We start from the raw sequence: 12,991 nt of genomic DNA on the forward strand, positions 1-12,991 counted from the left end.
TGACCTCCCTGTGTTTGGGATAAGTTTCCCTCCTTTTGTAGATTTATCTTTATAGGTTATGGGTACATAGAAGGTGAATGTCTTAAGAGCTTGAAGTATGAAATTATCATTATTCAACATTTCCACCAAATTGGAAGCTTGGTTAGATATACAAGTGAAGGTTAAAAATCATTTTCACTCCGAATTTTGAACGCATTTTTGTGATTTTTTTAGACTCTCATTGATATTTTCATTCCTATTTCTTTGTAGTTACATTATTTTCCCTCAATAGCAAATGTTATTTTTATCATTTTTTTTAATTCATGAGAATGCTCTTCTATATGGAGATAATTGTTAATATTCTCATGATTATTCATAATGATGTGCTTTTTGTGAACTTTTTCAGTGTGAAGTTTTTGACTTTCAGTTTTAGGGAATGTTACTAGTTATTTGATAATTTGCTTCCTCTTATCTCTATTTTTGTTAGTTGGGAATTGAGCTTCCTAAACTGATCTTTTAATTTTTTTCTTCTTGCTCTTTTTTTTAAGCTTTTTCTTCTTGTTCTTTGCCTATTGATCAACATTTTATCTTTTTTCAACTTGATGAGATATTGTCTTAACATTATCCTTCATATTTTCTATTAATTTTTAAAAATTTCATCTGTCATTTTTTAAGGGCTCTTTCTTGTTTGTTGATTATTCATGACATCCTACTGTTGTTTCATTTCTGGAATATCTATTTTTAGCATTCTGAATATATAAAGTACATGCTTGCTTTTTTGTTGTTTGTTTTATTTCTTGAATTGTCTTATTTGTTTGTTTGGTACTATTTTAGTTCGTTGGCTCTTTTCCTTACTGTTTCTGTTTCCTCTGATTTCCTTTTTCTATGTTTTGAAATCATCTTTTCATTGGAGTCTGATTGAAAGCTTGCTGTGTATGGGTGTGACCCATACATCAATGGGGATACAGTAACGAAATCATGTGGCAGAATGGATTTTTGTCAAAGAATCACATTGCCAACAATCCTTAACAAACATAGATAACTATCCTAAATATTCTATCACAGGTCAGGGGGGTGTATATGTCTAACTTCCAGCTTATAGAAAATCCAGTAGGATTTACATACTGTTCTCAATGTGTAATATGCAGATTTAATTTTCCCATTTACCATTTTTACTCTGGTACTTGGCTTTTATCTTCCAGTAGGCTCTATTTCTTTTTAATTTCACCAACTCTTTCTGAGCTTGTCTTATTTTGGAATATCTTGCCAAAGGCAGCTACTAGCAACTCACCTGTACTGCTAAAGTTCTATCTTATAACTTCCTCTCCTAGAGCTGTGAACTCAGTAGCACCCGACTTGCCTTGATAATTATACCAGGACACAGTTTTATCAAATATTTTTCCAGGCCATTCTAGAGCCCCTCAACTTCTCAACCTCTAGTTTCTCTCTCTTTTCCACTTCTGCCTAACTACCATGGCAATGCCATGTATTTTAGTTGTTATATGGTTACCCAAAGTATGCTGAGGTTAAAAACAATTATTTATGTATATGATAGTTCCATAGAGTGAAATTTTTCAGCTTTGTTGAGGTACAATAGGCAAATAAAATTACATATATTTAAGGTATACAACTTGATATATATCTGCAATGAAAATAGTCACCACGATTATTTAGTATATCAATCACCTCACAGAGTTACCATTTTCTTTTTTGTTCTCTCTCTCTCTCTCTCTCTCTCATATGTATGTCTGTGTTAAGAATGCATAAATCCTAGAGGGGAGTGAAAGGAGGGGAAGGGGTATGGGGGTAGGAAGGATAGTAGAGTGAAATAGACCTTATGTACCTCATGTACATATATGACTACATGAGCAATGTGATTCTACAGTATAATCAGAAAAAAAGACATCACACTTCATTTATGTATGATCTATCAAATTGTATAAATGCATTCTACTATCATGTACAGCTCATTAGAACAAATTTAAAAAATTAAAAGAATGCATAAATCTACCTTCTTAGCATTTGTTTGCAGTTTTTCACATGACAATTCAATGTGAGCTAGGCAGCCTTTTTCTAAGCAACTTAGGTACCCATCCTTTCATCTTGTGATGAGTCACACACAGCCCCCAGATCACAATGGAAAGGGAGGAGAAAAACTCGCGTACTGATGGGTCATACCTGGATACTGAATATGTAGTAAATTTAATCTATGCTCTAGTCATACACACGTATCTAATCATTTATCTCCTCATATTACAAATAGGCTTGAAATCTGCAGTTTTCAGGAAGAAAATGAAAAAGTGGTATTTCTTAGGACATGGCACTTTCTCTACCACATCCACTTTTCAGCTTTCCAAAATGTTTGAACTATCCTGTGTGTGTTATTTCCCTTTCTACTTCCTTAGAATGTCTACATTTATTTTCCATATGTAAACCCTTTGTGTTAGCTCTTTCTCATTATGAAAAAAAATTACCTGACAAGGGCAACTTAGAGAAGAAAAAATTTTGAGCTATGTTTTCAGAGACTCAGTCCATAGTGGGCTGATTCTATTACTCTGAGCCCAAGATAAGGCAGAACATCATGGTAGAAGGGCATCATGGAGGAGTGCTGCTCCATTTATGGTAGCCAAGAGGTAGAAAGAGAGAAAGGGGCTTTAGGGAAGATGGACCCTTCCAGGGCACACCACCAGTGAGTGACTCACCTCCTCTAGCCACACTCCACCTATCTATAGTTACCACCCAGAAACTTACTCCATTCAAAATAGGATAGACTGATTAGGTTACAGCTCATAATCCAATCATTTCATCTCTGAACATTCTGCATTAACATAGGAGTTTGGGGGCACACCTCATATCCAAACCATAACAACTTGATTTTACTGTCACTTGACTAGAATTTGAAAGGACATGGAAGAATCATGTGTTTGACTCAGTGGTAATGAGCTTGCCTAGCATGTGAAACTGCCTAATACTGGAAAAATAAAAAAGAATATGGAGATATTTATGAGAGTCCAAGACTTCAATTTGCCATTTTTAAATGGAATTTCCACAATATTTTTCTGAAGTAGCATTATTTTGACTTAGAATAATTTAATTTATTTTATGTGAAAGAGAAGTTGAATTAGAGATCAATTTTAATACCAAAAAAAAAATTTTAAATACATTATACTATTTACATACAGGAAAGCAAAGTGCATTTCTCCATTATATAAATATCACCTTAGTTATAACTCCTGTAATTTTGAATGATTATTTTGTTTCCTTATATAGAACATTTATCAACAACTATAAAAAAATCCAGGGATTAATCAAAGAAAAGATTTCTAAATATAATTAACTGTAATGACGGTTCATGAAATATTTAGATTTTCTAAAGCTTGGATATGTGCTACATTTTATGGGTTCAATTTTTCCAAGAGAACAGGAGTTAGAGATTCTTGTGTAGTACATTTGTTATTTTCTCCAAAATACCATAGTACCTGTCAAAGTAATAATAATTAAATAATTACTACTGTTACAATTTGTAGTATATAAACTAAGCTTAAGGAATTTACAGATTTAGCTTATTTGATTCATAGAGCAAACCTTCTTGGTAAGTTTAATCTCCATTTCCCTACTCAAAAAGTTGAAGCATTGGGTCTATAAAGTGACCGGCTCAAATTCACAAAGCTAGGGGGTTATAAAACTGAAATTTTTCTCCAAATCTGTGTCAGTTCAGGTAGCTACTCTTTTAGACAATCCACCTTCATTTGTTATAAATTTATATATATATATGTATATATATATATATATACATTCCTCAAATAAGTAAAAAAATACATTTAAATATGAAAGATGTAGAAAATCAGCACTGTATGTGTCTAAATGAGGTTTCAAAATCCTCTTCTACTTTTCTCCTCACCCCTCTCCTCCCTTCTCCTACCACTGACTTAGGAAACCAGCAAGTGCAAGACTCTCTGCCCAGCATCTATGCAAGCCACAGCGCTTTGTGGCTGGTGCGACTTCAACTTTACCAGCCACATTTGTACTGTGATAAGAGGGTCTCACAATTCCACAGGAAATACATCAACTGAAGAAATGTGTTCATCTGCTGAAGAGACTGTTCACACAGGAAGTGCAAACATGCGCTCCTTCACAGGTAACAGAAACCGAGCCGCATGCCTGTGGCTGAGTTGCATAGTGAAAAGCTTCTGGAAATGCACGAGTCTTTCACTTTGACATCATCCCTCCTTAACCTAATATCAATTTATCCAATCATACTTTGGGGCCAGCTAGTGACCAGTAATTAAAGGCATCATCTGTATATGTCTGAAATTTAGTAGTTTAAAAATTTTCAAGTCTAATTGTAAATAAGGATGCTATTTTAGATTAAATCTGAAGAGAATAAAAAACAGAGAAATAAGTAAATTATGTGCCCTTTTCTAGTATGTCCACTTAACTTACACTGGACTCAATTTCATTCTCAAAATTTCAAATGGAACTTTCAAATGATAATATTGCTATGCTTGTAGGCAGAAAGAAAGATGGAACCTGTTTTGTTTACTAGGAAAACCTAACAGCATTACATTAAGGAGTAGATAAACCCAAGCATGGTATTTCTGAAGATGATCAATCATCTTGAGAATGATTCACAAAAATATTAATTTCTAAGCACCATCTTCATTGAACTGAGTGAGAAAGCTGAGAACTTTATTTAGAGAGTATCCTGAGCACTGTAAAATTTAGGGTACTAATCAGTCCTACTCTTCATTAAATTTTTATTCTTCATTCATTTACATAAGTCCCTACAGAAATTGCTTCTGTATGTTGAAGAACCAAGTATGCATGTGTGTGTGATCTATCATCTAGGGTCACATAGAATCCATCTAAGTGACATAATCCAAGCAACCTTTAGTTAAATAAGAAAACCAGTGTTCTATTCCCTCATGAGTAATCATCCCACTTTCCTCAACTAATGGTGGTGATAAAAACAAACCACAACAATGGAAAATGTCAGGTAGGATACTGAGATGAGAAGGGGAAGATTAAGGAAAAAATAAAGTTTATTGAATGTTATTTAGTCCCAGTGCTATGCTAGGTACTTCAGAATGTTACCTCATTGCCCTCAAGGCAAACAGCTGAATATGGTCATTTAACAGAAGAGAAAACTGAGGGTCAAATCTGTTAAAGGAACTTGCTATGATAAGGAAACATATTCAAATCATGTCATCTTCTAAAGGAGCAGATGTAGAAGACACCATGTGGTATGGGAACTCCTTTAAGATGCTCCTTCTCCATCTTACTCAAGGTCCAGGTCTAGATTCAGATCCTTGGTGCAGGCTTCCCAAACTCAGTTCTACCATCCCTCTGTTCCTGGGGCACATTGTTTACAGAGCTCTCCACTTCTACCATATGTCATATGCATTTGGACACCTTCCTATCAGATTGAAATACTCTTATGAATAGTACATCTCTGTTTACTTCATTATTTAGATTTATCACCCTGTACAGCATTGAAAATATTTATTGGCATGAATTTAAAATTAGGAAAGACTTCAGAAGAGAGGACAGTTTATCCAAACTCCCAGTCTCCTCCTGCTGTCAAAGAGTTAAGTCATGGATCCTCATTTTTAAATTATTGGGTTTCTATCTCAGAGAATTCCTACTTTTATCTGCCCCTTGTAATCAAGGTCAAGATTTTGAAGAGCTTGTAAGACATTCTTGCAGTCGCCTATTCCAGAAATGAATAGATGTTTCCACATACTGATATAATATTATGAGGGCTTTTAAAATCCACATTTCAGATTGCTTTGCCTGCCAGGAATGCTATAAATTGAATATGAAAAATAACAAACCCTTCTCTTTTTTTCATGAAAAACATCAAGCACATAAGTGGGGCCATGACAATTCCATCCAGACTGTTAAAGTAGCAAATCAGATTTTTTTAGACTCTTAGAACTGAAATCTAAGAATGTCAGCACTGACCAAAATTCATTCACTCCACAGTCACTCATTTATCAAAAAATGTTTACTAAATACATACTAATAACTAGTCACTATACTAGGACCAACAACTATAAAGACAAGCAAGAATTTTCATGGATGATTTGAAGGACATTCATAATTACCCTGTAATGTGATAAATGGTATGAAGTTAAGTACTATGATAGAAGACTGTGTCATCATCCAATGATGCTTTTGAAGAATGTTGCAAGAACACCTAGTCCAAACTAAAGAGGTTAGGAAAGACTTCAGGAAAGTCTGAATTGGACTGATAAGTAAAGGACAAGTAGGACCCTATGAAGTTGAGGGAAGGTTGTTTAGGCAGATTACAAAGCCCAGGAGCACTAGAAAGCCCAGTAATTTTGGAAAGTAACGATTTCTTCCCTCTGGATGCAGTGGAGTTATAGCAGAGAAAAAGTTGTGAAAGATGAGACCAAAGAGTGGGAGTCAGATTGTTGTCTTAATGCAACAATGTATGGATTGTAAAGCTTTGTAGACAGTGAATGACACAATCACATGTGCATGTTGAAGGATTACTTTCTCAGCTCTTAAATAAATTATTAATACAAATATTATGGGCTATTTTTTAAACTAACTAATATCGACCAAACATATCCAACAACTCCCCCAAGAAAAACTCTCTATTCTTGGAAGAGTAACTCCATATAACATACAGAGTGATTTTGAATCAAGAAGTTAAAAAAAAAAAAAAAAAAAATGTGCAAAGACTAAGGAAGGGTATATGACAATTCTTGCAAAGAAAAAAAGAAAACTCTGAAAAGTAAAAGTAAGAAAGATTGTTGAGGAAAGGCAAAATTTCAACAAATGGTTCTTTATGAATAAAGTACAAAGACTGTTTTTATGGGACAAGAACATCTTTGAAAGGCCAGGAGTCGGGAAAATGAAGAAATCAGAGGCAATGAGATAGTAGAAAAAAGAAGACTGAAAAGTGGTGGAAGAAAAAATAAGGAAAGCCTCATGAAGAGCTGCCACAACTGAAATTAGAAAAGGTGATGGGACTTGAGGGTCCAGAACAACAGTTGCTCTCTGTGGGTTATTAATCTGCTACAGCAAAGAGGGGTAAACACAGAGTGAGCATCTGTGGAGAGGGGGATGGTCTGACTGGCTCAGTCCCACTGGGGCATTTGGAGATCAGATTTCTTGCATTTTCTGGCTTGTTATGCTTCAGGTGCTACCGTTACCCCCTGGTTTGCAGCCTGGGTTCCTACAACATCCTAGTTTCAGCCCATCAGCTAGAGATAAGAGATACTTTTCTTACATACTCTCTCGGATGACGAGATCTGAATCATTGGACTAGACCAAACCTCAAAGAAAATGGGGAAAATAATTTCTAACTAGAATGGAAGGGACACTGGAGCATCTGCTGGTGGCAACAAGTGGCAGATACCCTCTTACCAGAGAAAACGGAAACAAGATAATTGTGTTGGTCAGCTTGTGTTACTCTAACAATTACCTGAGATACATCAATTTATAATAAGGAAAAGTCCACTTTGACTTGCAGTTTTAGAGGTTTCAGTCCATGATCAGTTGACCACATTGCTTTTGGGTCTGTAGTGGGACAAAACATCATGATGGGAAAGTGGGGCAGTGGCTCATGTCATGAAAACCAGGAGGCATAGAGAGAGACAAGAAAGGACCAGGGTTTCAATATCCAAATGTCCTAACTTTTTTCCATTAGGTTCTGCTTCTTGAAGATTTCACTATTTCCTAATAGGCATCATAGCCTGGCAACCAAGTCTTTAACACATGGGCCTCTGGGAAATATTGAACATCCAAACTATAGCAAAAAAATCCTTTCTATTTGTAGAGAAATTTACATTTTATGAAGTTCTGCTTCATAACTTATTATATTTTATTCTCATATTAATTTGATGGAATTGGCAGGGTGGGGTTTATCATAAGGAAATGCTTATAAAGAGAATGTGACTCAAATAACCCAAGCAGATGGACCGAGAGAGCAGGTGGCCGGGCAGTGGAGAAGCACTTCCTCTCCTGGTCCTCGCTCTGAGAAACTGTCATTCAGAAACCACTCCACAGAAAAAGAAACAAGGGAACACTCCAAATCCACAAAATTCAATCAGAGGGAAATAAACTTAGTCAATAAAATTTCAGGTAAAAAATATATATATGCAAATTTGTAGCATGTGTACTTCTGAAGTTATTAAAGCATAACATGGAACTGTGATTTTGGGGACAGCATTGAATAACATGGAGCATTAGCTAACAAATTCATGCCATTTCCAAAGCTCAGCAGGTGTAGTTTTGTTGTTTTAATTAGGTTGATTGTTTGGGGTTTTGGTTTTGGCTCTGGTTTTGGTAGAAGAGAAAAGGAATATGCTGTGGAGTCTGAATTCATTTTATTTACTAACATGGGACAATGCTGTTAAGTTTTATCTCTCTCATATCTTAAATCTATCTCATACAACTATATTATAATTTATATATTTTAATGAAATAATATTTTCAAAGTAATACTTTATTAAGTTTATAATAACAAAACTATAAAATAGTCATTGGCAAATCTGTCACATGAAGAACTAAAGGATATATAAACTTATGAGCCATTAGCACCTAATCATACATTAGTCTATTGTTTTTCAATTGTTTCTGTAATGAATATATCCATATTTCTCTGTTCAGAAATGGTGGATGCTCTGCTGTGACATTCCATATCTCTGCATCTATCAAACACTTGAAATGCTTTTTTATGAATTAGAAAATAAAGATATTAGAATTTTATTTAAACACAAAGAGATAAAAGCATAAAGTATTTTTTTATGTTTAAAGTTTTTGATATTCATTTTTAATATGATATAGGAAAATAAAAAGAAGAAAACTTCATGGTCTTATTTCTGCCTTTCCAGATGTGAACCTTGAGCCTTATACAATGTATGAATACAGGATTTCTGCATGGAACAACTATGGGCAAGGATTCAGCAAAGCTGTTAGAATCAGAACAAAAGAAGATGTTCCTCAAGGACTGAGACCACCTAGGTGGACCAAAATGGGCAATCATGAAGATGCAATTGTCTTAAACTGGAAGAAACCTATACAATCAAATGGTATTAAGTTATCTTTAAAATAGAAATAGCCTAGTCTCATATATCCATAAGAAAACTGAAGGGAACTTTACCTATGTACCCACTAATCAATCACTTTGTAGTGTAGTCCTCAGAAGTATTTAGTCTAAATAAATAATTATAAGATCTTTGAATCCTAATGTATATCTGAGCTGTCTTCAAACAAGCAAAGTAGTTTCAAGGAAGGCGAAATCGTTTTCAAATTGAAAATAAATTTGTTATAGAGTGAAAGGAAATTGGCAAAACAGACACTTTAACTATGTCAAGAATCCACATCCTCCCTGATAGTAAAGAACTGCTTGATGATAGCAATATAATGACAAGTTAGAATTCGGTGATGCTATGGTGTCCCATTCCTTCAGAACACTGAGACATGTAAGTTGTTTACAAATGGTTAAAATGATATAACAGTCAAATGCAGCCATTTCTCTGTCTTTTAGGTCCTGTTATTTACTACATTCTTCTCCGAAATGGAATTGAACGCTTCCGGGGAAAATCTTTGAGCTTCTCTGACACAAAGGGAATTCATCCTTTTCAGGAGTACTCATACCAGCTGAAGGCTTGCACAGTGGCAGGCTGCACTGCCAGCAGTGAGGTAAGGGGAGTTGCCTGAACTCTGGAGAGAAGGGTCATTGTGAGGCCTGGGTGAAGGTCTTCTCAGATTACATATCCGCCTCAAAGTCATGAGTAGGGTGCTCATGTGTCACCTGCTGATACTTAAGCCTGAACAGAGAGATACCTATAAGGGACATTTATCCAAACATACATCAGTGTTTTATTAATGCAAAACAAAATCTTTAACCAATGTCACCATCTGGTTCACATTCTTCTCCCACCAATTATTTTTAGATAATTGCTATGTTTTGATGTGATTTTCTCATAACCAAACTGATGAGACTTGGTCCCAACACTGAGAGGTGGTGGGACTTTTTAGAGGAGTTTAAGTAACGAGAGCTCAACCTCATAAAGGGATAAAGGCCTTCTTGTCCTGAGGAAGTGGGTTCTCACTCTCATGGGGTTGGATTAGTTACCATGAGAGTAGGTTGTTATAAAGCGAGGTTGCCTATTGTGTTTTTCTTCTTTCACACAAGACTGCTTACCCTTATACTTTCCACTATGAGTTGAGACAGCACAAGGCCCTCCCCAGATGTGACCATATGACATTGGACATTTCAGCTTCCAGAATCATGAGACCTCCCCACCAAATAATAAATAAATACACACGCACGTGCACACACACACACACACACACACACTCATACACACCTCTTTTCTCAGATATCCTGTCATAGCAGCAGAAAACAAACTAAGATAGCAATATTCTGTAAATCCATAAAAGTTCCCCATTCTTCAGTTGAAAATATTTTATATCTAAATTAACATATCAACAAAAATTGCCTGCTCTAAATAATTAGCAAAGGACAAAATATTCTAGCATAGAAAATAAATGGTTCTAAGTCTTCTGTAAGAGACTTGGCAAGAAAAAAATGAAATTCTGAATTCAGGTACTGTGGGCCATAATAGAAAATATCAGAGAGCTACAACAGATAGCAGGGATAACACCTATAGGACTTAATAGTTAATTCTACCTAGATGAAAAAAAGCAAAGAATTATGGATATTTTCAGGATATATGCCTTGATACCATAATTTGTGGATAATGGAGTCATTCTACAATCACACTTTTAAAAGGCAGTAAATATTAAAAGTTAAAGAATACAATTTTTTTAAAAGTTTTTAAAAAATGTAAAGAGAAGGAGCAGGTTGCATGGTGACCAAATCAGTTATTATTTGTCACATTACATGAAAATGCCTGGTCCAATGTTGGATTAGGTGACTGAAATTTACTAGAAAGATCTAGGTGAGAAATTGAAGCTATGAGTTTCAATATGGTCATCAAAGGCATCCCTAGAGAGAGAGAGAAAAAAATAAGAATACCAAAGATAGTGAAGAATGCCTAATGAAGAAGAAAGAAAATCTCATGAAGGCCTCTTGGGAAGAAACAAACAATTTGGGGAAAAATAAAGATGGAAGCCACAGAACAGCTTTGATTCTTTCCATATGTTTGAAACTTGAGAAGAGCCACATCTTCACACACTTGCAAGAACCAACAAAAACACTCAAACTGATCAGCCACAGTATATGTATGCAATTTTGCTCAACAGATCCCCAGAAACATCTCTGTGCCTGCCACCACTGAGACAGGCAGCAGCTGACTGGCCCTATCAAGTTATGGTCTGAATGGTCCTTGAACAGTTCCACACTTTATGCATAGAAGCAACTCCAGCCTACCAGATGCCTAAACAATTGGTTAAAAAATGAAATCCAGAGTTAAGTCTGAAAAAAACAAATGCAGCCGATTTTTGTCCTAAACTATATTTTGATTTTATTGACTCAATAGCTGGTTGGTTTTTCATTTTTTTCTTCTCACTTGGTTCTTTTTCTAGAACATTGGCATAGACATTATAAAATCATCCCGGGTGTCACAGGAAGAGTACAGCAAAGTCTGCCCATTTATACAGCTCAAAGCATATTATATGCAAGCAAGTTCAGATGTAGGTTTTGCTCCATATTTACTGGTGCTTAAAATGTACAAAATCAGGCTGTTAAAATGCAAAGACACTGATAGGCCATATGGAAGAGAGTTATCAAGAGTTCTCTAGGAAGACAGTCTGCCAGCCAGATTTTACTTGTTTAAACTGAGGGCAGCACTCTGCAGTCAAAATTGTTGTTGAACCTGTTGTGATAAATGGTAGTCTGAGACTTATGTAATGTATTCAAGGTCAGATTTCATTGTTTAAATAGGATGGGAGGGAAAGAAAAAAAAAAGAAAGAACCGCTTCTCCAGGACCCTGCTAATGATATGCCAGGCCAGACCACAACATTTTAAAACAAAAGTGACATTCTCATTGATCGGGATACCCAGAGTACTATTACAATAAATTGCTATTTAATTCCTATGTTTTCAGGTAGTTGCAACTACTACCCAAGGAGTTCCAGAGAGCATCCTGCCACCAAGAATCACAGCCCCAAGTGCAGAAGCTCTGCATCTGAGCTGGAGTGTCCCTGAGAAACCAAATGGCGTCATTAAAGAGTACCAGCTCTGGCAGGATGGGAAAGGTCTCATCTACACTGACACCACTGACAGGAGGCAGCATACGGTCACAGGTGAAAAAAATGGAAAACCTACTGGAAGAGTCTGTCATTGTGGTTAGGGGGGCATAGCATCCCAGGGGTGTGTGTTTGATATATGAGGTCACTTCGAAAGGACGTGTTCTCTTGACATATGGTCAGGTCCCACTTATCCATGCTAATAGAAGAGCCCACACTGGCAGCAATAAGCCACAACAGCAGATAACTTCAGAAATAATTTATATTTGGCTTTGATGTGCATTATGTGTAGGGTTTTTGCATCAGTATTAACTTTTTTTTTTCAAACAAACAGATGCATTTTCATTCCCCAAGGATGTGCTCATAGATAATGGGAGTAGGACAATCAAGAATGTACTAGAAGGTTGGGACAAATCAGCTAGAGGTCAACATTTATCTACTAGGTAGATAATTAATACATAGAGCTAGTTGACAGTTGACTGGTTGTGACTATTTGTTATTAGTAGTAGTATTAATTAATAGTATTATTTTTATTATGTATTATAACATTATTCATTATATTTAGCTTTAATAATCTAATAATAGTACAGTACAGTTGTGTATTGTTATATATTTATGTGTGATGATTCTAATAATAATTAACATGTTTTGCCTTGAATGTTACTTCCAAAGAAAAAAGATGTATTTTCTCGGTTACCCACTCTGGAGCAGCATCTCTTGACAGACTGCCGTATCACCTTTTATTCATCACAGACATCTGACTGTCTGATATTTATCATACATTGCCTTTTTATGTCTCCGTCCCACTTGAATGAAAGC

The 12,991-nt window shown here is 35.6% G+C and overlaps 1 protein-coding gene across 1 annotated transcript in view; it reads left to right on the forward strand.

Annotated features, from left to right (window-relative positions):
• Ush2a (usherin) overlaps window positions 1-12,991 on the forward strand; it is a 746,720-nt gene that overhangs the window by 593,150 nt on the left and 140,579 nt on the right. The window contains exons 51-54 of the mRNA XM_047521110.1: window positions 3,913-4,117; window positions 8,847-9,044; window positions 9,503-9,657; window positions 12,031-12,229. Of these exons, the coding sequence (XP_047377066.1) occupies window positions 3,913-4,117; window positions 8,847-9,044; window positions 9,503-9,657; window positions 12,031-12,229 (757 nt within the window). The remainder of the gene's footprint in view (window positions 1-3,912; window positions 4,118-8,846; window positions 9,045-9,502; window positions 9,658-12,030; window positions 12,230-12,991) is intronic.

Source organism: Sciurus carolinensis, chromosome 12 (assembly GCF_902686445.1).
Source record: "Sciurus carolinensis chromosome 12, mSciCar1.2, whole genome shotgun sequence".
Taxonomy (NCBI): domain Eukaryota; kingdom Metazoa; phylum Chordata; class Mammalia; order Rodentia; family Sciuridae; genus Sciurus; species Sciurus carolinensis.